The sequence below is a fragment of the Eptatretus burgeri genome, chromosome 5 (genome assembly GCF_056783735.1).
Source record: "Eptatretus burgeri isolate ZD-2024b chromosome 5, Ebu_testis_v1, whole genome shotgun sequence".
Classification (NCBI taxonomy): Eukaryota; Metazoa; Chordata; class Myxini; order Myxiniformes; family Myxinidae; genus Eptatretus; species Eptatretus burgeri.
Window position 1 is genome coordinate 30,184,237 of NC_140965.1, and position 27,234 is coordinate 30,211,470.

The 27,234-nt window shown below is 44.0% G+C and overlaps 1 protein-coding gene across 1 annotated transcript in view; it reads right to left on the bottom strand.

Annotated features, from left to right (window-relative positions):
- LOC147026145 (melanopsin-like) overlaps positions 1-27,234 on the bottom strand; it is a 117,969-nt gene that overhangs the window by 60,282 nt on the left and 30,453 nt on the right. The window contains exons 3-5 of the mRNA XM_085881265.1: positions 22,858-22,991; positions 17,277-17,483; positions 16,885-17,056 (exon numbers count right to left, since the gene is read on the bottom strand). Coding sequence (XP_085737391.1) covers positions 16,885-17,056; positions 17,277-17,483; positions 22,858-22,991 — 513 coding nt within the window. The remainder of the gene's footprint in view (positions 1-16,884; positions 17,057-17,276; positions 17,484-22,857; positions 22,992-27,234) is intronic.

Below are 27,234 nucleotides of genomic sequence, written 5' to 3' on the forward strand. Positions count from 1 at the left end.
CTGACGATCCTGAAGAGAGCTCTTGGAACAAAACTTTGAGAACAAAAAAAAAAACTTGATGGCTTCGTCTGTGAATCCAAATCCCCCACCCCCCCCCACCCCCCTACCGGTGGATACTTCGAGACCTGGGAAGACTCTGTTCCACCTTCATACAGAGATAACAACCAACACACACACACACACACACACACACACACACACACACACACACACACACACACACACACACACACACACACACACACAGCATGGGGAACAGGCTAATAAAGAACAATAATTTTTCTACAGATCTGGATAAAATCACACGGTGGTCCAACATGTGGAACATGTTTTTCAACCCTGAAAAATCTCACACTCTCACTATGTCTCTCCGAAAGGACCATCTGGAACGCCCCCCCCCCTCCTTCTACTTTCTTAACAATACTCTTGAAAAAGTCCTTTCTTTCAAGCTTCTGGGTCTCACTATCTGCCATGATATTTCCTGGGAAAGCCACATTTCCAAGCTGGCCTCCAAAGCCAGTCGCTGACTGGGCATCCTCCATTGTGCAAAGTGATTCCTCGTCACACCTGAGCTCCTGACCACACACAAAGCTTTCATCTGCAGCCTGTTGGAGTACTGCTCTCCCCTCTGGGCTGGTGCTCCTGTCTCTCACCTTTCTCAGCTTCATACTGTTGAAACCAGGGCATTTCGGATCACTGGTATCTCCCGGGATGAGGCTGAGTCTTTGTGTCTCTCACTCTCTCACTGCAGGCAGCTTGGTAGTCCTTCTGTCTTCTACAGTCTCCTCTTTGGTCTCCCCCCCCCACTGCTCTGTCTGAGATATGTCCCCCCCCCCACAAATTTCCGCAGGGCACTCAAAATCTGCCAGCAACCCCCTTCTGGTAAAACTACCAAAATCATGAATCACTGCTCACCTTCACTCTTTCATTCTTCTTTTTTCCCACCTTTGGAACAAACTCCCACAGTGTCATCAATCCCACTCTTCCCTCCAAGTCTTCAAAACAGCTGTTCCCCACCATCTCTTATCTTCCCCCATCCAAAACTATGATCTTTTCTACCCCCACTAATCCACCCCAAACCCACCTCCTTCAAATTCCCTGCTTTCCTTCCTGAAAGTCCCTGTCATGTAAGGACCTAAAAGTCCCTGTAGTGTCCATCTTGTTTGTCCATCTGTAGTGTCCTATGCCGTATGGCTATATTTTAGAGGTTGTAAGGTCGCCGTGGAATTATAACGCGGAGTTATAACTTTTTCATTTCTATGTTCGCCGTAGAAATTCGACAAGCCAAAACAAAAGAACTGGTAAAAAAATAAAAAATAAAAAATAACCAATTCGTTACCGTCCGTCTGGCCGCACGTACGGCTTTGGGTCGCGCTGCGGTTGCCTTGCGGGCACCTTGCGTCTGCCTTCAAAATTATATGGCCACCGCAGGAACGCCCTGAGGTCACCGTGCAACATCAAATCAAAGACCGTACGGCACACCCACGTTTTCGGTCTCCACAATTTATAAATACGCCGTGCGGCTACCCGAAAAATAACAAGGACAAATGTGTCCAAGATTAGCGTCCAAAACCTAAAGGTTTTGTCGGCTAAAAAAAACAAAAAACATTAAAAAAAAAAAAAAACAACAACAACAACTTCCGATATTTCGTCATGTGCCATCATTTAGCCAATAGCGAAACCCGTCATAATGTCTTTACGTATTTACGAAATATATAATGTATTTACGAAATTACAATACGATAAATGGAATAATCTTTAAATAGTAACGTCATCTTTTCTAAACTTTAAAGCAAATGTCCGAATATAATTAAAAGTTCATCATAGACGCTCTCAAAAGGCACCGTCTATGTGAGGATGTGTACATGTGCTCAGTATTTAAGGCGATCCGGATCTTGTATATACAAGAGCTGAGTCCGAGAGATGAAGGTTTTGTCTTAAGAAGAAGAAGAAGAAGAAGAAGAAGAAGAAGAAGAACGCTGAGCTCTATATGAGCAGCGTTCGCGACGCGAGACGCTGCTAAAAACATATGTGACTGCGACATTGTGTGACCGTGGAAATACTGCGGCCGCTTTATAACTGCTAGTGCCCGTACATTTTGTAGACCCTCCGGCCGCCGAGCCAAATGTGACAGGCCTTACCTCATTTGTGATGTTTGTTTTTTTAATCATCTTGTGTTTTAATTAATAACAAAAAAGCAATCCGATCACGTGGTGTGACGGACTGTCGGGCAAGGATTGAATTTCACAGCAAAACCGGTTGTAATTTGGAATATCCATGATTACCTCAGCCCGATGCGTTTGATGAAAGTGATTGTGGTTCTGCGGGCATCATGTTTGCTGAGCTGCCCTGGGGGCAGCGCTCTCGCAGAGTGCGCGAGCGATCGGAACCCAGGCTGGAGCACGAGCCTGTGTGAACCTTTGGGTGTGGTGATTGTACCAATTTACATACAATACACCGCCACCGAAGGTCATTTCCTCATCTTATTTTACCTTAAACATGGGGAATTTCAGTTTAAAGTGTCTTGAAAGTGGGTTTTCTTTGGGTCCACGAACGGATTAATTCACTCCATTATTTCTTATTGGGAAAATATTTTTGGAATCCGAACTTTTTGCAATCCGAACAGCCTCCTGGAACGAATTAAATTCCGATTCTGGGGGCACCACGGTATAGGCAAACACCTATACTCCGATCTCTAGCGGTAGCGCACGGTGGACGCACGGTCGACGCAGACTGCCACGGAGGCCGTACGTAGGTGCACGGCGGGCGTAGGGGAACCGTGCGTCGACCCTGCGTTGCCCGCAGGTAGTCACACAGACCGCAAGGCCACCGTACGGCGACCGTGGAAATAGTGTGGCCGCCGTAATTTTTTGGGGGTTGGGAAAATTCATTTTTCATTGAGAAGAGCTTACGGCAGCCGCATGAATAACACAAGCCCACCGTACGCCCGAGGTACGGTCGACGTGGAACACATCTACATCATAGCTTGGTTTGTCGAATTGCTACGGCGAACGTAGAAATGAAAAAAAATTATAACTCCGCGCTATAATTCCACGGGGACCCTACGGCCTGTAAAATATAGCCAAACAGCGAGGGCCTCCCTGAGGCCACCTCAGTTTCTCTGTCGCCGCCGCACGTTTCTGTCAATTCAGAGGGCATACGGCCGCCGTATCCTCGCCGTAGTGCAAATGTGACCTAGGCCTCACCAATGGCTTGATTTCCGATCATCAATTTGGATTCAGACAAGGTCATCACACTGGATATGCTGCTTCTGTTCTCCCAACAATGGATGGAGGTCCTCAATGCCGGACATGAAATCAGAGTCATATCCCGAGACATATCGCGTGCTTTTGACATGGTCTGGCACCCTGCCCTGATCACCAAACTCTTTTCCCATGGTATCCAAGGACATCTCCACTCATGGCGCACAGACTTCTTCTCCTGTCTCAGCCAATGTGTGGCCCTTTATGGAGTTCTCTCATTCCCTCTTCCTGTCCAGGCTGGAGTTCCCCGAGGCAGTGTTGTGGGCCCTGTTCTTTTCTAGTTTTCATCAATGATCTCTCTGACCCTCTGGAAAATCTTCTTTATCTCTTTCCTGATGACTCCACCCTCTGCCGTACCATCTGTCATCTCTCAGATTGGCAAGCAGCATCCTCTTCACTCTCTGCATATCTGGATAAAATCACAAGGTGGTCCAACACATCAAACTTGTGTTTCAATCCGGACAAATCTCACACTCTCACTATATCTCTCCAAAAGGACCGTCTGGAATCCCCCACCCCCCCCCCCCACGTCCACTTTCTTAACAATCCTCTCGAAAAAGTCCTTTCATTCAAGATTCTAGGTCTCAATATGTGCCATGATATTTCCTGGGACAGCCACATTTCCAAGCTGGCCTCCAAAGCCAGTCACTGACTGGGCATCCTCCATCATGCAAAGTGATTCCTCATCACACCTGAGCTCCTAACCACATACAAAGCTTTCATCTGCAGCCTGTTGGAGTAATGCTCTCCCCTCTGGGCTGGTGCTCCTGTCTCTTACCTTTCTCGCTCCACGCTGTTGAAACCAAGGCATTTCGGATCACTGGTATCTCCTGGGATGAGGCTGAGTCTTTGTGTCTCTCACTCTCTCACTGCAGGCAGCTTGGTCGTCTTTCTGTCTTCAACAGTCTCCTATCCGGGCTCCCTACCCCACTCTGTCTGAGATATGTCCACCCCCCCCCCCATATTTTCGCAGGGCACTCAAAGTCTGCCAACAACCCCCTTCTGTTAAAACTACCAAAAGCATGAATCACTGCTCACCTTCACTCTTTCATTCTTCTTTTTTCCCGCCTTTGGAACAAACTCCCACACTCTATTCAATCCCACTCTTCCCTCTAAGTCTTCAAAACAGTTGCTCATCACCATCTATCATATTCCACCATCCAAAACCATGATCTTTTCTTCCCCCACTAATCCACTCCAAACCCACCTCCTTCAAATTCCCTGCTTTCCTTCCTGAAAGTCCCTGTCATGTAAGGACCTAAAAGTCCCTGTCATGTCCATCTTGTTTACCCCTTGTAGCCCACCCCATCCCTCTCTCTTCCACAGATCTCCTCATGTCTCTGTTCCACACTGTTTTTTCCTTCCCTCTCCTGCCCCTCTTGTCTCCTGCTCCCCTTGTTGTGCGTTTCTGTGTGTTTGCTCTCATACGGGCCTCGACAGTGGAAAATAAATAAATAAATAAATAAATAATGTCTTACTTTTTCTCCGTCGTCCTATTTGTGAATCCCTGGTGTGTTGATCTCTAAGAGGTCCAGAAGCCTCTGGCAAGGCCACAGTATATAATTTGTACATCACAAATTTTGTGAGCTCCTGTGTTGACACAAATTTGTGCCGCATCACTGACACCTCCACACTAATTTTAACAAGCATGTGCTGCCTGCCACACAAATATTGTTCCAATGGTAAGCAAAGCAGCCAAAGGGTTCATTAACAAGGAGGTTGGGAACTAGAAATGCAAATTAATGCTCCGATGTGTGTGTGTGTGTGTGTGTGTGTGTGTGTGTGTGTGTGTGTGTGTGTGTGTGTGTGTGTGTGTGTGTGTGTGTGTGTAACTGTATAGGTAAGCAGCACACCATGCACACAAACAGATCGCTGTAATGTCAATGATAGGGCTTAAACATCCCAGTGCCATATCAGCACCAAAGCCAGCGGGGAAAAGCAACCAACCCTTGAACGAGTTTCTGCCTATTCGTGGATATGATGTTGGGAAAACCTGAATCAATTGTTCAAGAAGTTGGTCAAGCTTGGCCCGATGCACAATGGGGAATGCAACATCCACATATCTATTCTCATAAAGTGACAGCTAATCGTCATCACTCCCAAAGATTTTGCATTCTATTTCCTCCATGACCAACCAAGACATCTTTGCACACACTGGCAAACACCTAGCTGTGATAAAATTTGTTCATAGTGTGTGCTGCGTCATACATGAAGATCACGCGAGTCAAACAAACCTACAGCAGACTGACAACACCAAGGGTTATCATAACGCTGCTTGGGTAAAACACTTTCCAATTGTTGAACTTTTCTCATTGGTTATTTGTGATTTCAACAGCAACAGATTTGTGATTTCAAGTTCTTCCACAATCCCCCACTCTTGCAATAACTCACCTTACCTCTGCCCCCTCCTCCCTTCCCTCCCTCGTCCTCCCTTCCCTCTCCCCATCCCCTGCACCCAAAACCTCCTCCCCTCCCTCTTCCTTATCAGTGTGGACCTCAGACATCCGGGGCCTTCGCTCAAACTTGACATCTTTCCATACAGGTTGCCAATGACAAACGAAATATAATCTGCTTAACAGAAACTTTCCTCCTTCAAAACATCTCTGACTCCCAAGTATCCTTCCCTGGTTACTGCTTCCTCCGGTATGACAGACCTGACCTTCATCCTGGTGGCATAGTTGCTCTCTTCATCAAAGACTCTATTCCTCACTCACCATGCACTACCCTCTCTCCACACATCCCAAGGAATACTTCTGGCTCCAGCTTCCCCTCCACCCCCACCTCATGTTTATATTTGTGTTGTACCGTCCACCAAACAGTGATGACTCCATTTACATCTTGCTCTCCAAAAACATGCATGAACTTCTATCCTCTCATCCCAACCTTCTCGTCCTCATATGTGGTGACTTCATCTGTCATCATGCCAGTTGGCTGGGTGTCGGTACCTCTCTCAGCTGCCACGGCACTTCAGCAAAAAACTTATATGGCTCATTGGGACCGACACAATCTCTCAACTTCCCAACCCGAATCTCAAACAATAGTACTCCATCTCTTCACGATATGATTTTGACCAATTTCCATAAAAATATCTGCTGTTCTTCCTCTGATTCAATCAGTTCATCTGACCACATGCTTGTCAAAGTCGACATCTCTCTGGCTGTTATTAGAGAACCACCTCAGCACCGTTGAGTCTGGCGTTTCACTCAGGCAGACTGGCAGAGACTTCAAACAGCCAAAAAACTTCGAGACTGGTCTCCCATTTCTACTTCCTCTAACATCAACTCGTCCTGGGAATTCTTTCAAAGAAACTTGCTTTCTCTCTCATGCACAGATTTATCCCCTGTCCTCTTCAGTTGTCCTCCCCTTCCTCTCCGCCATGCTTCACTGAAGCTTGTGGTGAGGCAATTGTCCTGAAACAACTTGCCTTTGTTTCATGGAAGGCTCGTCCAACTGAAGGCAATCTCAGTTCCTTCCACAAAGCTCGTCGCAAGTATGTGTCTACCCTCAGGAGAGCCAGAAAACAACATCTTCCTGATCTCAAGTCTGAACTCTCAAACATCTCTCCTTCCTCCAAATCCTGGTGGTGTCTAGTCAAGTCATTTTCTGGTGTATGTTCCCCCTCCATTCCCTCCCTTACCTCAAATGGTCACACAGCTGACACTGCAAATGAAAAGGCTGAATGACTAAACTCTGTGTTTGCTTCTGAATATTGTGTTCCAAACCCATCGCTTTCTGCACACAACTTACCCAGTCACACCCAGCTGTCCCTGGACATTGTGTCCTTTTCTCCCGACAAGGTGGGGAATTTGCCGTCAAACCTCGACTCAGATTCTGCAACCGGTCTAGACGGCATCAGCTCACGTGTCCTTAAAACCTGCTTTTGCTCACCCTCTCTCTGTTCTATTCACCCTCTCGTTTGCTCAAGGTCGTCTGCCATCTGCTTGGAAATCAGCAAACATGACTGCGCTGCATAAAATAATGTGCAAAAACGGATCCCTGCAACAACAGACCAATAAGCCTTCTCCCAATCACCAGCAAGGTTATGGAATCCATCATCGCTTCTGACATTAAATCCTTCCTCTTAAGGCCTAGGTCACATTTGCCACGGCGGCTGTGGGGTCTCCAAAATCTGCGGCCACTAGCAATTATACGACGGCCGCAGTATTTCCACGGTCACACAATGTAGCAGTCACATACGTTTTTAATTTTTCGGGGAGCCGCACGGCGTATTTAGAAATTGTGGAGACCGAAAACGTGGGGGTGCCGTACGGTCTTTGATTTGATGTCGCACGGTGACCTTAGGGCGTCGCTGCGACGTCATATAATTTTCAAGGCAGATGCAAGGTGCCCGCAAGGCGACCGCAGGGGGACCCTAAGGCGAACGTGCGGCCAGACGGACGGTAACGAGTGGGTATATATATCAGTTCTTTTTTTTAGAGAAATAAAAATATACCAGTATCTATAACTGAATATACTATAACTATAATATACCGTGGTGCTCCTAGAATCCGAACGCCCCATTGTTTGAACGAATTGGAATCCGAACAACTTTTTCAAGAAAATTTTGCCCTAAAAACCTCATACATTTTCAAAAACCGAACACAACGTGGCGTTCATGTTTGTTCACGTGTCTCCCCTACCTGTTCGAGCCGCATCTTCGCGTTTTGCTCATTCAGTTTGTCGGTGGAAGTCCTCGTGAAATCATCTCTCGTGTGCTGATCAATACTAGGCTTCAGTCACATTTGCTCTACGGCGAGGATATGGCGGCCGTACGTCCTCTGAATTGACAGAAACGTGGCGGCGGCCGCAGAGAAACGGAAGTGGCCTCAGTGTGGCCCTACGCCGTATGGCTATATTTTACAGGTCGTAAGGTCACCGTGGAATTATAACGCGGAGTTATAACTTTTTTCATTTCTACGTTCGCCGTAGAAATTCGACAAGCCGAAACAAAAGAACTGGTAAAAAAAAAAAAAAAAAAAATAACCAATTCGTTACCGTCCGTCTGGCCGCACGTTCAGCTTTGGGTCGCCCTGCGGTCACCTTGCGGGCACCTTGCGTCTGCCTTCAAAATTCTATGGCCGCCGCAGGAATGCCCTTAGGTCACCGTGCAACATCAAATCAAAGACCGTACGGCACACCCACGTTTTCGGTCTCCACAATTTATGAATACGCCGTACGGCGACCCGAAAAATAACAAGGACAAATGTGTCCAAGATTAGCGTCCAAAACCTAAAGGTTTTGTCGGCTAAAAAAAACAAAAAACATTAAAAAAAAAAAAACAACAACAACTTCCGATATTTCGTCATGTGCCTTCATTTAGCCAATAGCGAAACCCGTCATAATGTCTTTACGTATTTACGAAATATATAATGTATTTACGAAATTACAATACGATAAATGGAATAATCTTTAAATAGTAACGTCATCTTTTCTAAACTTTAAAGCAAATGTCCGAATATAATTAAAAGTTCATCATAGACGCTCTCAAAAGGCACCGTCTATGTGAGGATGTGTACATGTGCTCAGTATTTAAGGCGATCCGGATCTTGTATATACAAGAGCTGAGTCCGAGAGATGAAGGTTTTGTCTTCAGAAGAAGAAGAAGAAGAAGAAGAAGAAGAAGAAGAAGAAGAAGAAGAAGAAGAACGCCGAGCTCTATATGAGCAGCGTTCGCGACGCGAGACGCTGCTAAAAACATATGTGACTGCGACATTGTGTGACCGTGGAAATACTGCGGCCGCTTTATAATTGCTCGTGCCCGTACATTTTGTAGACCCTCCGGCCGCCGAGCCAAATGTGACAGGCCTTACCTCATTTGTGATGTTTGTTTTTTTAATCATCTTGTGTTTTAATTAATAACAAAAAAGCAATCCGATCACGTGGTGTGACGGACTGTCGGGCAAGGATTGAATTTCACAGCAAAACCGGTTGTAATTTGGAATATCCATGATTTCGTCAGCCCGATGCGTTTGATGAAAGTGATTGTGGTTCTGCGGGCATCATGTTTGATGAGCTGCCCTGGGGGCAGCGCTCTCGCAGAGTGCGCGAGCGATCAGAACCCAGGCTGGAGCACGAGCCTGTGTGAACCTTTGGGTGTGGTGATTGTACCAATTTACATACAATACACCGCCACCGAAGGTCATTTCCTCATCTTATTTTACCTTAAACATGGGGAATTTCAGTTTAAAGTGTCTTGAAAGTGGGTTTTCTTTGGGTCCACGAACGGATTAATTCACTCCATTATTTCTTATTGGGAAAATATTTTTGGAATCCGAACTTTTTGCAATCCGAACAGCCTCCTGGAACGAATTAAATTCCGATTCTGGGGGCACCACGGTATAGGCAAACACCTATACTCCGATCTCTAGCGGTAGCGCACGGTGGACGCACGGTCGACGCAGACTGCCACGGAGGCCGTACGTAGGTGCACGGCGGGCGTAGGGGAACCGTGCGTCGACTCTGCGTTGCCCGCAGGTAGTCACACAGACCGCAAGGCGACTGTACGGCGACTGTGGAAATAGTGCGGCCGCCGTAATTTTTTGGGGGTTGGGAAAATTCATTTTTCATTGAGAAGAGCTTACGGCAGCCGCATGAATAACGCAAGCCCACCGTACGCCCTACGTACGGTCGACGTGGAACACATCTACATCATAGCTTGGTTTGTCGAATTGCTACGGCGAACGTAGAAATGAAAAAAAATTATAACTCCGCGCTATAATTCCACGGGGACCCTACGGCCTGTAAAATATAGCCAAACAGCGAGGGCCTCCCTGAGGCCACCTCAGTTTCTCTGTCGCCGCCGCATGTTTCTGTCAATTCAGAGGGCATACGGCCGCCGTATCCTCGCCGTAGTGCAAATGTGACCTAGGCCTCACCAATGGCTTGATTTCCGATCATCAATTTGGATTCAGACAAGGTCATCACACTGGATATGCTGCTTCTGTTCTCCCAACAATGGATGGAGGTCCTCAATGCCGGACATGAAATCAGAGTCATATCCCAAGACATATCGCGTGCTTTTGACATGGTCTGGCACCCTGCCCTGATCACCAAACTCTTTTCCCATGGTATCCAAGGACATCTCCACTCATGGCGCACAGACTTCTTCTTCTGTCTCAGCCAATGTGTGGCCCTTTATGGAGTTCTCTCATTCCCTCTTCCTGTCCAGGCTGGAGTTCCCCGAGGCAGTGTTGTGGGCCCTGTTCTTTTCTAGTTTTCATCAATGATCTCCTGACTCTCTGGAAAATCCTCTTTATCTCTTTCCTGATGAATCCACCCTCTGCCGTACCATCTGTCATCTCTCAGATTGGCAAGCAGCATCCTCTTCACTCTCTGCATATCTGGATAAAATCACAAGGTGGTCCAACACATCAAACTTGTCTTTCAATCTGGACAAATCTCACACTCTCACTATGTCTCTCCAAAAGGACCGTCTGGAATCCCCCACCCCCCCCCTCACGTCCACTTTCTTAACAATCCTCTCGAAAAAGTCCTTTCATTCAAGCTTCTAGGTCTCAATATGTGCCATGATATTTCCTGGGACAGCCACATTTCCAAGCTGGCCTCCAAAGCCAGTCACTGACTGGGCATCCTCCATCATGCAAAGTGATTCCTCATCACACCTGAGCTCCTAACCACATACAAAGCTTTCATCTGCAGCCTGTTGGAGTAATGCTCTCCCCTCTGGGCTGGTGCTCCTGTCTCTCACCTTTCTCGCTCCACGCTGTTGAAACCAAGGCATTTCGGATCACTGGTATTTCCCGGGATGAGGCTGAGTCTTTGTGTCTCTCACTCTCTCACTGCAGGCAGCTTGGTCGTCTTTCTGTCTTCAACAGTCTCCTATCCGGGCTCCCTACCCCACTCTGTCTGAGATATGTCCACCCCCCCCCCATATTTTCGCAGGGCACTCAAAGTCTGCCAACAACCCCCTTCTGTTAAAACTACCAAAAGCATGAATCACTGCTCACCTTCACTCTTTCATTCCTCTTTTTTCCCGCCTTTGGAACAAACTCCCACACTCTATTCAATCCCTCTCTTCCCTCTAAGTCTTCAAAACAGTTGCTCATCACCATCTATCATATTCCACCATCCAAAACCATGATCTTTTCTTCCCCCACTAATCCACTCCAAACCCACCTCCTTCAAATTCCCTGCTTTCCTTCCTGAAAGTCCCTGTCATGTAAGGACCTAAAAGTCCCTGTCATGTCCATCTTGTTTACCCCTTGTAGCCCACCCCATCCCTCTCTCTTCCACAGATCTCCTCATGTCTCTGTTCCACACTGTTTTTTCCTTCCCTCTCCTGCCCCTCTTGTCTCCTGCTCCCCTTGTTGTGCGTTTGCTCTCATACGGGCCTCGACAGTGGAAAATAAATAAATAAATAAATAAATAAATAATGTCTTACTTTTTCTCCGTCGTCCTATTTGTGAATCCCTGGTGTGTTGATGTCTCAGACGTCCAGAAGCCTCTGGCAAGGCCACAGTATATAATTTGTACATCACAAATTTTGTGAGCTCCTGTGTTGACACAAATTTGTGCCGCATCACTGACACCTCCACACTAATTTTAACAAGCATGTGCTGCCTGCCACACAAATATTGTTCCAATGGTAAGCAAAGCAGCCAAAGGGTTCATTAACAAGGAGGTTGGGAACTAGAAATGCAAATTAATGCTCCGATGTGTGTGTGTGTGTGTGTGTGTGTGTGTGTGTGTGTGTGTGTGTGTGTGTGTGTGTGTGTGTGTGTGTGTGTGTGTGTGTGTGTGTGTGTGTGTGTAACTGTATAGGTAAGCAGCACACCATGCACACAAACAGATCGCTGTAATGTCAATGATAGGGCTTAAACATCCCAGTGCCATATCAGCACCAAAGCCAGCGGGGAAAAGCAACCAACCCTTGAACGAGTTTCTGCCTATTCGTAGATATGATGTTGGGAAAACCTGAATCAATTGTTCAAGAAGTTGGTCAAGCTTGGCCCGATGCACAATGGGGAATGCAACATCCACATATCTATTCTCATAAAGTGACAGCTAATCGTCATCACTCCCAAAGATTTTGCATTCTATTTCCTCCATGACCAACCAAGACATCTTTGCACACACTGGCAAACACCTAGCTGTGATAAAATTTGTTCATAGTGTGTGCCTCGTCATACATGAAGATCACGCTAGTCAAACAAACCTACAGCAGACTGACAACACCAAGGGTTATCAGAACGCTGCTTGGGTAAAACATTTTCCAATTGTTGGACTTTTCTCATTGGTTATTTGTGATTTCAACAGCCAAATGAACTGGGACATTTGTAAAAAAAAAAAGTGAAACTCCATCAAATGCCACCATTATCTCATCATCTCAGATTTTAATATATTTTACCCTTTCTATAAATTCACAACTATTTGTAACATATCCTCCAGGAAAAAAATGCTACAGCTGGAATTATAGTACATGAGAGTAGTACTCTCATGTACTATGGTTGTTTAACAGGTCCTACTACAGTCGTCTGCAGAGAATTATTACACCAGTAGTCTGCCACGATACTAAAACACTGGTACTCATTCTTCCAACCTCGTAAGGATGACAGGCTGAATCAACCCCACCTGGTGTTAATTCATCAGCCAACAGGGCTCAAACTCAGGACCCTAAGAACCCAAGCCAGCCACCCACCCAAACTACTAAGCCAACATTGGGTTTAACAGTGACGGAAATAAAGGAACACGAGAAATATCTGTGGATGAGAGGTGTCGAGTTCATACCATTTCCTGATACACAAGCCACCGGAGGCAGTGAATATCACACACATGCACACACAAAAGGAAGGACACTTCTCCTCTCAACAAAAGATGCAAAAATGCAGTTATTTATCACGGCACTTAGCACCCACACAACTCTCATTCCCCCCCCCACCCCCCAACCCCCTTCCCCCATCTCCTCCCAAAGATGATTAACAGTAAATATCATCATTTTTAATTCACCCTGTGCAATGACAACCCCCAGATATGACCTTTCCATTGGTGTTAAGGAGCACAAAGGTTTGATTAGAACGCGCCCATCTTCGAACCTTCCGGAATTCCACTGTCCATATCGTGGGGAGTTTTTGCAGGAGCGCCTGCAAGATATCAACTTTTTGGACGAGTTGATCAGAAAGTTCTCCAAATATTTTGTTGTGCAAAGGCACACCCTTTTCTCACAGGCACGTTTCCAAGTAATTTTGGCTTCTTTAAAAGGTCTGTGAGCCGTTTCATGCTCCAATCCTTACCTGGTATGTTTGACACACATCCAAGCCACGCTGATGGGCGTTGTTACTCGGGGTTTCTGCACATGCACACCGAACATTCAGTGGCAGATTACGTCGTTTCGAAAGTCATGTATTGCTGATAAATCCAGTGGTATATTTAACCGCTTGCAAGGATTGTGGTAAATAATTTTGGTGCTAGTTGTGTATATTCCCTAATTAATCATTGTGCATACTCTTTGCACAAGCATCATGGGCCGATTTGCCTCCTCCTGTGTTGAAGTTCCTTGGAAATGGCTTTAGAAGCCAGTTATGTATTATCAAATCACCTGTCCACCTATTGAGGAAATAAATCAATCCATGGACACATTTCTGGTTCCTTGGCAGTCACCTCTGTTTAATTATCTTCCCGGTGTTGGCTGCAGTGCAATGCGACGGAGATGTAGGGGGCTCCAGCTCTGTTAAGCTCAAACCTAATAGGCAGAGCCTGTTTTGCCTGAAGAGCTCTTTTTAAAATTTAAATTGTTCCTGGCTGATCCCCAAAATGTTTTGTATACCACAGACAGGTTAACATGTTGCAGATATTTCCTGTTGCTCAGGATACATGCAGCAATAGCTGCTGTGGCACTTGCTTCCTGTACCCACTACAGTGATGGGGTGTGATATAAAATATATGAGTAAGGTACCCATGCTACACATGGGTGGGAGTCTGAAAGTAAACAGACAATGCAGAAATGGCAAAGACCCCCAAAGACCCCCAAAGACCCCCAAAGACCCCAAAGACCCCCAAAGACCCCAAAGACCCCCAAGACCCCCAAGACCCCCAAGACCCCCCATGACCCCATCAATTCTACCACCATGAATCAATAAATTCCACATTCCTGTGCCACCTTCAGTCAAACGTCAGGCATGGGCAGCCGGTTCATGAAGGGCTTAAGCAAAAAACTTACAGCAGCTGACTCCACGGCACTGTAATGTGGGTATATAATGTTTCTCTCCATAGTCAGTGGTGAAACTGCAAATGCCGATTCCGTGAATGTGAGCGAAAAATTGCGGCATCTGACGGGTGGAAACCAAGAATCTCAATTGTATTGAGAAATTGCAGAAGCTTTGAATGTGTTTATACACAGAGAAAGATCGGCAACATACAGGAGGAAACGCAAAATCTCAATTGTGTCGAGATATTACCGAATCTGCAAATGCGGTAAATGGTGAAACTGTGAATGTGTTTACATGTAGATAGAGATCAGTTTCATATGAGTGAAAAGTCAAAATCATAATTGTGTTGATAAATTTATGAAACCTCCCACCCACCTTAGGACACCTGCTGGAACACCAAAAGGTTCTGCAGAAAGTTTGGCAGGGCTAGCCCCAAAACTAAGGGAGTACTTTGGGGACAGACAGACAAAGACTCCCACTGTATTTTGTGATACTGTATGTATATATATATATATATATATATATATATATATATATATATATATATATATATTAGGAGGGTATGCTTACACATTGTCATATTGTAAGCAATAACGCACCATACTTCATACTGCAGTATTACCTCCCATTGTCCCCATTTTCTCAGGTCACTCACCTGCAGTAAACACAAGGCTGTACTTTTTTTCGGATATTTTCATTTATAAACGCTTTCCGGTGGTTCTGTGATCTTTCCCGGTGTATTGGCTGTGATGTCCGTCGTCGCGTGAAATTTCAGCCTTCTACGTCACCCGGAAGGTACCGAACATCAATTTCAGCCATTCAGTGGATCAGTCAGTGAGTGGTTAGAATGGGATTTATGTATTAGATATATTTCCCTTCATTGAAAAATAAAAACACCCACTTCCACCTGAATAATCAGTCAGCTTAAAGTATTCAGAAGTCTGTGTGGCAACTCCACTCTTTCAGAAAGAGAGAAATGTCCATGTAGTTGACTTCTTTGATAGCCTCATGTAAAACTAGAACGGGCACTCATAGAGCGCATACCTTCGCCGCCACTACTTTTTTTGTTCTTGGTATGAGTGTGGGGAACTGGTTTCATATGAATGGTCTTATGACACAAACCACATATCTATAATGTCATGACCCTCCCGACTTTCGGGGGCTACGGACTAAACAACAATCAACTCACGTCGTTTTGGCGAGTCTTCACTCGCAAGCTCGGTGAATACAACGTTTCAACAAGAGAAGGTAATCTCGTTTGATGCTGGTTTCATGCAAATCGAATAAGAATTGACTGAGTTATGCCGAAAACCGCATATTTTTCAAGGGCGTGACCCCCCCGACATTTTACCCCAACCGGTGACATGTGTTATGACGTCATTGTGTCACAAGATTGGGCATTAAATTCTGAACATTTTGGTGCTGGGTTCATGTAAAGCGGACAAGAATTGACCGCGTTATGACAAAAACCGCATATTTTTCAAGGTCGTGACCCCCCTGACCTTTGACCCCTAACCGGTAACAAGAGTATGGGCGTCATTGTGTCATATTGCATATCACAAGACGAGGCGTTGAATTCTGAACATTTTGGCGTTAGTTGCATGCAAATTGAATAAAAATTGACCGTGTTATCGTAAAAAGACGATTTTGACCTTTTCGTGACCTTGACCTTGACCTTTGACCCGAACGATCCCAAAATCTAATCGAATGCTTGCTGGCTAATAACCAATCATCCCACCAAATTTCATGCAATTCGGTTTAATACTTTTGAGTTATACGAATCACAAGATGACAAATAGATAAATAAATAAATAAATAAATACACGCCAACCAAAACATAACCTTTCGCAGAATGCGAAGGTAACAAATGAATGTCATTATTCTCAAAAATACATGAGGATTAGGATTGATATTTAGATTTAAGGTTAGAATATGCTTAAGAGTTTATAAATATGTTTCTATTTAGGTCATAAAGGCTGACAGGATGACCGAGAAGTACGCACACTCACTTCCAAGCTGTCCAGCTTGCTGTTGAATCCCGACCCAACTATAAACTGTCATCCCGGTGTTTCACAGGCAGGGTGATTCATCAATGTGCGAGTCGTCTCTCGGATGGATGTTAAACAGGTGGTCCCATCTGCCAGCATTCGTTGGTGGACGTTAAAGATCCCATGGTGTCCTTCATGAAGTGTCGGTGATCTATCACCGGCACAATGGCCAAATTCCAAATCCCTGCCCTAACCAGCAGAGTGCATTGCATCAGCAGCACAGCCGCACCCTCATCCAATGTTGCTACCCCACAACCTAGTGCTGCATAGGAACGAAGAAGATTTCCATCACATGAGGCAAACGGACCATTTCTCCAAATGATCTTGCATTTTCGTCATGATTTGCCCTTTGTGCGATGCCATCCTATCAACAGAGGTTTTCGAAGCGAACCATTTGGTAGATCTCACCTGCTTGTCCTTTTGATGGCGATGAAGATGCACACGTAGCAAACAATGATGATCAATAGTGGAATGAAGAAGACGAAGCAGAAAAGCAGCATGGTGTAGGTGCGCACCGTCGGTGTGAAAGTAATATAATCCCATGTGCAGGAGGTCATCAATCCCTCAGGAGCGTAGCTACCTGCCCGTAGGGGAAGAGCAGCAAAGTGTCACAACAAAATACAAAACAGGACAAGATTGCAAAAAGCGCTCGATTCACTGGGGGGTCATGTATTCCTTTTTTTAGGCCCATCACCACGTGCACAAAAAACTCCCATGAAGCCTCAATCGTCTGGCTTTGATTGGGTAGTGCAATTTTCATGAGTGAGGGTAGTTTGGGAAGAAAAAATGGGAGCACTTACTCCATCCGAAGATAGGCGGCAAGCTCCATCCAATGGAGAACATCCATACGAAGAGCATGGCGACCACTGCGTTCCGCTTGGTTAGACCTCTTGCGATAGAGGCCAAAGGATGTGTAATAACATAGTAGCGGTCAATGCTTATGGCGGTGAGTGTAATCATCGAAGATATTCCAAAAACAGCCCCACAGAACCCGTAGAGCTCGCAACCTGGGAGGGCATGTACAGCCGTACATCAATTTCCAAATCCATGAGCCTAGACTTCTGTATTCAAAATAAATCCAACTGGAAGGGTACTCGGGAGAGCGCATACCTCCTCCATGCAATGCCTGATCCAGTAGAACATATCGGGCTCAATACATTTTAGAAATGTCATGCGACACATCATTTTTGACCCGATCTCTCAATGGTGAAGAACCACTTAAAAAAATTCTCACATCCTTTCGGTTCCGGTTCTTGAGCGACGATGTCGGTTCTTCTTCAGGGTCTCTGCCAACCTCCTCAAAGATAAGTTTTCCGGTCGTTTTTGTCGCGTTTTTACTTTTGTTATCTCTCTGTTTAGGCCTAAGTCACATTTGCCACGGCGCCCGTGGGGTCTCCAAAATCTACGGCCACTAGCAATTATACGGCGGTCGCAGTATTTCCACAGTCATACAATGTAGCAGTCACATATGTTTTTATTTTTCGGGGAGCCGCACGGCGTATTTAGAAATTGTGGAGACCGAAAACGTGGTGTTGCCGTACGGTCTTTGATTTGATGTCGCATGGTGACCTTAAGGGGGCCCTGCGCCGGCCATATAATTTTCAAGGCAGACGCAAGGTAGCCTCAAGGTGCCCACAAGGCGACTGTAGGGGGGCTCTAAGGCGACCGTGCGGCCAGACGGACGGTAATGAGTGGATTCATTTTTTTTTTTTTTTTGTTAGCAGTTTTTTTTTTTCGGCTTGTCGAATTGCTACGGCGAACGTAGAAATGAAAAAAGTTATAACTCCGCGTTATAATTCCACGGCGACCCCTACAGCCTGTAAAATATAGCCAAATGGCGTAGGGCCACCCTGAGGCCACCGCAGAAACTCTGCGGCCGCCGCACGTTTCTGTCAATTCAGAGGGCGTACGGCCGCCGTATCCTCGCCATAGAGCAAATGTGACTTAGGCCTTACTGTGTGTTTCTAGTTCTGTATTGTGTTAAAGCTTGTGCGAATTGTTGAGTTGTTGAGTTTTTTATGTCTTTTCATATCGGGTTTCCGTGAGGCCTACCCTTCTTCCCGTTTGTGTGCGCGATCGTATTTATTGTATTTTCTCCATATTACCATCAGTTTTTATTTTCTCCACTTTTCCCTCCATCCTTCTATCCCTCTCAACTATACCCTCTGTTTCATGTCTCAAAATATAAAAAACGACAACAAAATAAACCAATGTCACCCACAGGGTGACCCGTATCTTGCCAAAAGGTGACCACTTGTGACTTCTTTAAGGTCACACTGAGGTGAACAGAGCTGCGATCCACCAGGAGCAACTCCTTGAGGAATATCTGCCTACGAGAGATTCCGATGAGAATCGTTCTGCAGAGTAACCATGAAAAAAATGTGTTTGCCTCATAACGTCACCAAATGACATCATAATGTCTCACGCTTGACATATCTAGAAAGCACTCATCGAGGTGTTCAATTTGAGATACTACACGATATGGTTCCTAAAACTTGAAAATTTGACCTTGGGGTCAAATATGTTTGACCTCAGGCACTAACCATGAAGGTCAAGGCCAATCGCAACCAAAAACTAACCAGAGCGCCAGACCATATACTACATTCCCATAAAGTTTGGAGACGATTCGATTAAAATCACTCAAAAAATAAGGGTTTCGTCGACTCCCCTGATTTGCGACAAAGTGACCTTGACCTTTGACCTTGACCCTCAAAATTTTGTGCACTGAAAGGGACCTCTATAGGCCTCTGATATGCGAAGTTACAAAAAATTCCAATGATAACTGTGCTCTGCAGAATTTTTTATACGTGATTAAAGACAAAAAAAAAAAACATACAAGCTGACTAACGTATCTTGCAAAAACTTCGTTTTGGCAAGATAAAAATACCTTTTACCCCACTTAACCATGTGAATTTCTGTACTGACTCTTCCTCCTTCTTCTGCCAATCTCCATCTACTATTTTTGTGGACCCACATTCACCATACACCTTCACGATTTTTTCTTCAACCTTTCCTTTACCTAACCCAGTCGGTAAGCCAGTCTCAGGGGTTCGCTGAAAGCCGTCCGAAACACATTGAAATTTTGCTATAATTTGCTTTCAGTCTAACTTCATTTTATTTCTTTTTGTTTCAGGATCAGGATGTCAAATAAGAAAAGGAAATGGTCGGAAGATTACGTGCGGTACGGGTTCACGTATACCACGGAGCAGGACGGAACTCAGCATCCTCAATGCATGCTTTGCTATGTGAAGTTGAGCAATTCCAGCCTTGTTCCAGCGAAATTACGGGAACACTTCATAAAATTGCACGGCGAGGGACAGTACAAGGACACAACGCGAGATGAATTCAAATTCCAAAGAGCTCGATTCGAAGCAAGGGCTACTTTGCCCGCTCACAACTTCATTCCAATTGACAAACCGATCCTCAGCGTCTCGTATGAAGTTGCGTATCTAATCGCAAAACAGGGCAAACCACAAACCGTTGGCGAAACACTCATTAAACTGGCCGCATTGAAGATGGCCAACATCATGCTTGGAAAAGCTGCTGAAGAAAAGTTGTCTCTTGTTCCACTCTCAAATGACACCATCAGCAGCAGAATCGACGACATGAGCGATGATATCCTCGCCCAGGTAGTTGCAAATTTAGTCGCGAGTCCAACGAAATTCAGCCTTCAACTCGATGAGACCACCGACATTTCTAATTTGAGCCAGCTCATCGTATTTGTGCGTTATGTCAAGGGAGACGACATCACGGAAGAGGTTCTGTTCTGCAAGCCTCTCAAAACAACGACTAAAGCAGCTGACGTGAAGAAACTTGTGGACGACTTCTTCAGAAGCAATGGTCTTTCATGGAACATGGTGTCTGCAGTTTTCTCAGACGGGGCTCCAGCCATGCTGGGGCGCAACTCTGGTTTTGGAGCGCTGGTGAAGGCCGATACACCATACGTCATCATCACGCACTGTGTCCTGCACAGACACGCGCTGGCATCAAAAACTCTGCCTCCAGAACTGGCCGATGTTCTGAAAATCGTTGTTGAAACTGTGAATTACGTGCGAAGCAGAGCTCTGAATCATCGCATCCTCAAAGAGCTGTGCAATGAAATCGCCTCTGAATTCAAAGTCCTTCTATACCACTCTAACGCTCGGTGGTTATCACGAGGGAAGGTACTGAGGCGTGTTTTGCCTTGCGTGTAGAATTAGCCCTGTTTCTACGAGAGTACCAGCATCGCCATGCAACTCATTTCGAAGAATCAAAGTTCATCCTAGCCTTGGCATACATGGCTGACATCTTCGACGCACTCAACCATCTCAATTACCTGATGCACGGCGGGTGGAGTGAATGTCATCGAAGCTGAAGAAAAGCTGAGCGCTTTTCGAAAGAAGTTACCGTTGTGGAGGCGGCGAACAGAGAAGGACAACTTCGCGAACTTTCCGCGACTGGACGAGTGCGTGAGCTGAATTGAAGATGATTCTGAAGTTGGAGGCACTGCTATACCAAGGGAACTGAAGCAAGCGATTCCTATGCACTTGGATGAGCTGGGAAAGTCATTCGATGGATATTTCCCTGACCAAGCACAACACCCAGCATGGGTGAGACAGCCATTTACTTTCGGCGTTGCAATGGCAGATGCCAACGATCAATACCTCGACGACCTCATCGAACTTCAGCAGAGCCGTTGAACTTCAACTTCAACAACAACTCTTCGGCACAACAACGCTCTCAACGTTTTGGTGCCGCCAAATGGAAGGGTATCCTCTCATCGCTAAAATTGCCCTTGAGATCCTCACGCCGTTCGTTACAATGTATCTCTGTGAGCATGCATTTTCGAAACTGCTGGACATCAAAACAAAGAAAAGGAGCAGACTTGCATGTGAAAGTGATATGAGGGTGGCCCTTGCCAAAACAAAGCCACACATTTCCCAGATCGCCTCAAAAAAACAAGAACAAAAATCGCATTAAGATCCAATTCTTATTATTATCCAAATATACTTTTGAATTTTGATGCAATTTGATTTTTACTTTTGTATTAATTAAAATTGAATTTATTCTTCTGATAATACAAATATACTTTTGAATTTTGATGCAATTTGATTTTTACTTTTGTATGAATTAAAATTGAATTTCTTCTTCTTATAATACAAATATACTTTTGAATTTTGATGGTATTTGATTTTTACTTTTGTATTAATTAAAATTGAATTTATTCTTCTTATAATACAAATACACTCTTGAATTTTGATGCAATTTGATTTTTACTTTTGTATTAATTAAAATAGAATTTATTCTTCTTATAATACAAATATACTCTTGAATTTTGATGCAATTTGATTTTTACTTTTGTATTAATTAAAATTGAATTTATTCTTCTTATAATACAAAAATATACTCTTGAATTTTGATGCAATTTGATTTTTACTTTTGTATTAATTAAGATTTAATTTATTCTTCTTATAATACAAATATACTCTTGACTTTTGATGCAATTTGATTTTTACTTTTGTATTAATTAAAATTGAATTTATTCTTCTTATAATACAAATATACAGTACTCTTGAATTTTGATGCATTTTTTTTTTCATTTCTGTCTAAATTAAAATTGAAATTTTTGGTCAAATTTGAGGGGTTCGGCGAGTGTACGGAGGCTTTTGTTAGGTTTCAGCGCCTCTGAAAAGGTTAAGAACCACTGACCTAACCTCACCTAATCTATTAAAAAAAAATCCTGCAAATGTGCAAATCCTCTTCAAATTTCAAGTCAATGAGATGAAAATTAAGGATTTTAGAAATACCACCTTAGTTGTTGACATTGGGACTATGTTGACCTTTTCGTCCATGTTGACCTCAAGAATAATTGGCTGGTTGAATTCGGTGACCTGAAATATAAATCCTCTTTAAATTGCAAGTCAATTGGATGAAAATTGAGTAATTTAGAAATCCCACCGAAGTTGATGACCTTTGGCCTATGTTGACCTTTTGACCTTTCGACCTCAAAAGCAATAGGCTTCTTTCTTATGAAAAGCTCTACCATGTGGTGAAGTTTCGTGAAGATTGGTTTAAAATTGTGACCTGTAGGTGACAAAAAGACAGACAGACAGACAGACAGACAAAGCAAAATCGACTAACCAATATCCTTGAAAAATCTTCGATTTTACAAGAAACAAACAGACAGACAAACAGACAGATAGGGTTGAAAACATAACCTCCTTCACCTTCGGTGGTGGAGGTAAATATGTCGGATAAACCCGATGATAATCTCTCCCTCAAATGTAAAGTAAATAATTGGTACATAAGTAAATAATCGGTAAAATCGGACAAGATGGGAAAGCAAATTGTCTTAAAATCGCGTCGATATTGTAAAACAAGCTGAGAGTTGCGGTCACGTACCTTTCTCGCCGAAAATCCAGCGCTTGTGCAGACTGGCAACGAAAAACGCTGGCGCTTGAGTAATGGACATCATGAAGTCACTGAAAGCCAGGTTAACGATCAGCATGTTGGTTGGAGTCCGCAGGGGTTTGCTCCTGAACGAACAGAGATTGAAAACCACTCCGGTGGGATAAGAGAACCTCAACCCATGACATCCTCCATTGGTAATGTGAGGACGTTTCGCTCATAGATTGAACATTCTGTGTAATGTTCGGCCGAGAGAAGTTTTTTTGGGGGGATAAACACTTTGTTGTGCAGATCAATATGTAATCACAGAAGCTAATCAAAGCTATAATTACAACAATCTGAATTGCAGGAGCTCTCGATCCATCAGGAGCCGAGGTCAAGCTTTATCACAAAAAAAAGCTTTCCAAATGTATTACCAAAAGTATTGGGACAAGAAGAAAATGTGTTGGGTTAGTGACGAACAATCAGTTCAATTTGTCATCACGGTTCGGTTTCGCTTCATTATACGTTTTGTATGATATCAGGGGTCATTTTGTATACCGCTTGTTGTTACTTCCAATCCCACTAACTGTAGGTGCTGTTCCAAGTGGTTCCAGAAGTGGTTCGATTGGGTGTAAGTCTCGGCTCATGACTATTACAGATATTTACCATCACTGGAGGAGAGGGTATTGCATTTTGGTCCATTTGTTTGTTACTCCGCACAGAATGTGTGTATGTCTATTTATTACGTATTATTAAAATGTGATTACATCTATGAATTATGTAGCTTTGGACTGTGAGTGTGCGTATTAATTACGAACTTTTGATGTGCGAGTACGTCGATTAAATACGTACTATTAGAACTCGAGGTACAATTAGATCGTGAGTACGTACAATTGTTATGGATTTGGAAACCTTGTGCACACAAGCCGCCAGAGTCCCCATAGTTCAGTTATTTCGACAAGTATGTGTTTGTAGTTAGAATCCATCCCCTTTGTCTAATGGGAATTGCATGTGTGTGCTACGAGTTATTTTATAGTTAGGTTTATTACATCCTCATCAACAACTACAACTACTACAACTACAACAACGCCACCGTCCCGCACTCGACCCAGTCGCCATTATGCACGTGTTCAGGACCACGGACGTGAGCGGAGGTTTCGTCACCTCAGGGCTGGCTCCGCCTTAGTAGTCTGGGATCCAAGGGTCAAAAATGTGCAAAATAACACTTTTGATGTGACACCCCTGCTGTAAAGTTTTTGGCACTTGAATCATGTTTGTGGGGGTGTAGGACACCAGAAAAGTGACTTTGGCAAGTTGGATCGGATTGCGCAACTTCTCCAGGGACGATTTTTTTACTTCAGCTGGCAAATCCCAATATCGAAAAAACTAGGGGTAGGGGAAATGCAAATCCCTGTATCTCTTGAACCCTGCATCTCACAGTAACAAAGTACCACTCATTATTTTTGGTAGAATGTCAGCTTTCAAATGATGTATAACAAAATTTTATTGGATTAACTCAGGGGTCAGGGGAGGTCAAAAGGTCACAGAAAGTAGGTCATGCTGAAAATCTAGGCCATACATTAACAAGTCATAATTTTACTGCTATGAGAATTTTATTATGCAAACCCTTAACATAATTGTGTCCTATACATGCCTCTGATGTTTTTGTAAAAAGGAAGGTTAGGATTAAATAGCATCTTGCCACTCTATTTAGTGCTATTTCTTAAGCTATTTGCGGAAAAAACGGCAACCGAAAACCCAAAATCTTGGTTTTGGATACCATAAGATTTTTTCACAGTAATTGATAATGTGACCTAAAACTTTGTACAGCATAATATCTAAACATATTAATGCATTGGTAAAACAATGTTACAGTCATTGTTTATTCCATACAGCATGAGCCCCAACTTCGGGGGGGGGGGGCATGTAAGTGTCCGGCAATTACTGTGTTGTAACTATGACACAGTTGTGGCAGAAGTGTGATTGCTATTCGCATCCATGTGTTCCCTGCAAATTTGTGAGATAGTCATGGACTCCTGACTGTAGGGAATAGACACTAACTTTAACACTAACCATTGAATGGATTTTATAAAGTCTGGGCTACAGTTGCTGGAAATTCTGTACGTCATACATGTACTTGCAACGTCTGATTCACTCTCAGCCACGAAAAAGTACTATGTTATGGGGTACGACACATGGTAAACTAAGGATGAAAAGTTTATTCATCACCATCACTGTCTTCACCCATTAACTGTCCACACTTATCTTGGTCCCCATTGCAGGTGCATGCTATGATGCATGGCACACCCGCTTTTTCACATGGTCAGTTCCTCAGACAGCTCGGCGTTTTCTTGCATTTGCAGAAAGACAATTTCGCAATGGCAGGTTTTGATGACTTTTTCTTCATGCTTGGAAGCAACCTGTCATCTTCCACATACCAACCATATTTATCAGGTGGAAGAAGGGCTGGGTTGGCAAGTGTGGCCTGTTTGTACAGGCTGATCTGGCAAAGATGAAGTAATCCAATGAGGTTTTGACAACATCAGGACTTGTGGGAGTTTTGGGATACAGTGGGCCATAACCAATTGTTGTTTTTGGTGCTTCTTGCCCAGCACTAAGTTCGAAGAAACTGTTCCAAGTTGGAGAAGAAATAGACACGCTATCTTCTACAATGGTCATCATTTGAGTTGGAAACATCCGTAAAAGAAACCATCAGCCAGAGTGCCACTTTCTTTGTCATCACCCTGACAGATTTCAATACCATGCAATGATCTGGCTTGTTTTCTGTCCTTCAGCGCAAGATTACTGTCCACAGGTACAAACTTTTCTGGCGCATTGATAGTTAATTGCCTTGTTTTTTTGACTAGAACCAAGCCTTTTTCTAGCCTACTCAACGTCAAGTCTTTCTCGGTACTGGTAAATGATATTGGTAGTGGTATCAAGGCTGCCACCATCCTCTGTGTCAGAATGGAAATTTAAGTTGTCTAGTGCATACTGTGTAAAATGCCCAGGAATAACGTTAGTTGGGATGAATATTCCTTCCCTCTCTTCTCTCTCAGAAATATCATTTGCCATTGTTGTGAGGTATCGCTGAGTGGTGGCATAACTCATGCCGTTTCCAAATCTGTTCATCATTGCTATTAGGTTTTTGCTCCGCGCTTGTTTAAGAATATGAAGACCAACCCCAATGTGTTTTTGGAGTGGCTGGTTGCTTAGGTATCCCAGAACATCCTGCGCTAAGTTCAGAACTTTCTCATTTTCGTCTTCAGGAATCTGAAACTTTCCCCCTTCATCTGCAGTTTCATTGCAGTTTGTTATCAACCATGCCAAATGATTATACAAATCTACAGGAACTTGATGAGATGCCTCTTTGTAAGAAATCTCAATTGCAGTCCCCTGAACTTGAGGCACTCTTTTTGCAGCCTGTTTTATTTCCATCTGCAAGTGCTTTGCCAGAGGATATGAACTACCTCATACATTTGTAATAAAATTGTCACAATCATAATCATCATCTGGCAAAAGTTGGCATTCGTCAACTTCAGCCTTGAGCCCCACAACCTCATCACAAAGTTCCTTGGTGGTCAAAGAAGAGGAACAAATTAGAGCTCCATTGTTCAAAGTAATGAGCTGAATGTCGGCACTAAAATTATCCAAAAATCGTTTTGTTAACCTATCAGTTCTATAAGGCCACTGTGCAGTATTACCATGCTGCTTCGACATTTCATCATACCATTTTGAAAGCTGGCGAATGTAATAGACATGCCTGTCAATCATAAGTCCTGATGTAACCTCAGACAGAAGTGTTTGAAACACCTGGTCATGCAAACTTGGGTCTCGACTTTTATTTTCAGTTTTGCTACATTCACTCATAAACTTGTTCATACACCTCACATGATAGCGGAAATCATTTGCAATTAAGTCTAGGCACTGGTCACCAAAACCATCAATTTTGAATAGAATATCCTTGTTATTAAGTTCCTTTGCCTTTTATGAATTGATTTCTGTCTCTCTATTGTACTAACTAGTATCAATGTTCTGTCCCCTTTTGAATCACGTTCCTTTTCACACAGAAAACACACAGTTTTTTAAGTCTTTTTGAAATCCATGGAACTTGTTCTGTCTCCTTTACTGGCTCCCTCTGAAGTTTCCCCACAACCTTGCTCATCCTTTGCCCGTTTAGCAGAAATTGCATCATCAAGGGACCTTTTGTGTGTATACCCACTGCGACACTTTACATGGCACAGAGGATTTTTTGACAGGAAATCATCTGCGTCCTGAAGGTCACCCCACAGTCTTTGATGCACCTCGTCTTTCCTGATTTCGACACCATTCTTAAATGTTTGCAGACCTCTTTTGGTTAGCTTGTACAGAGACCCCTTGTCATCACAT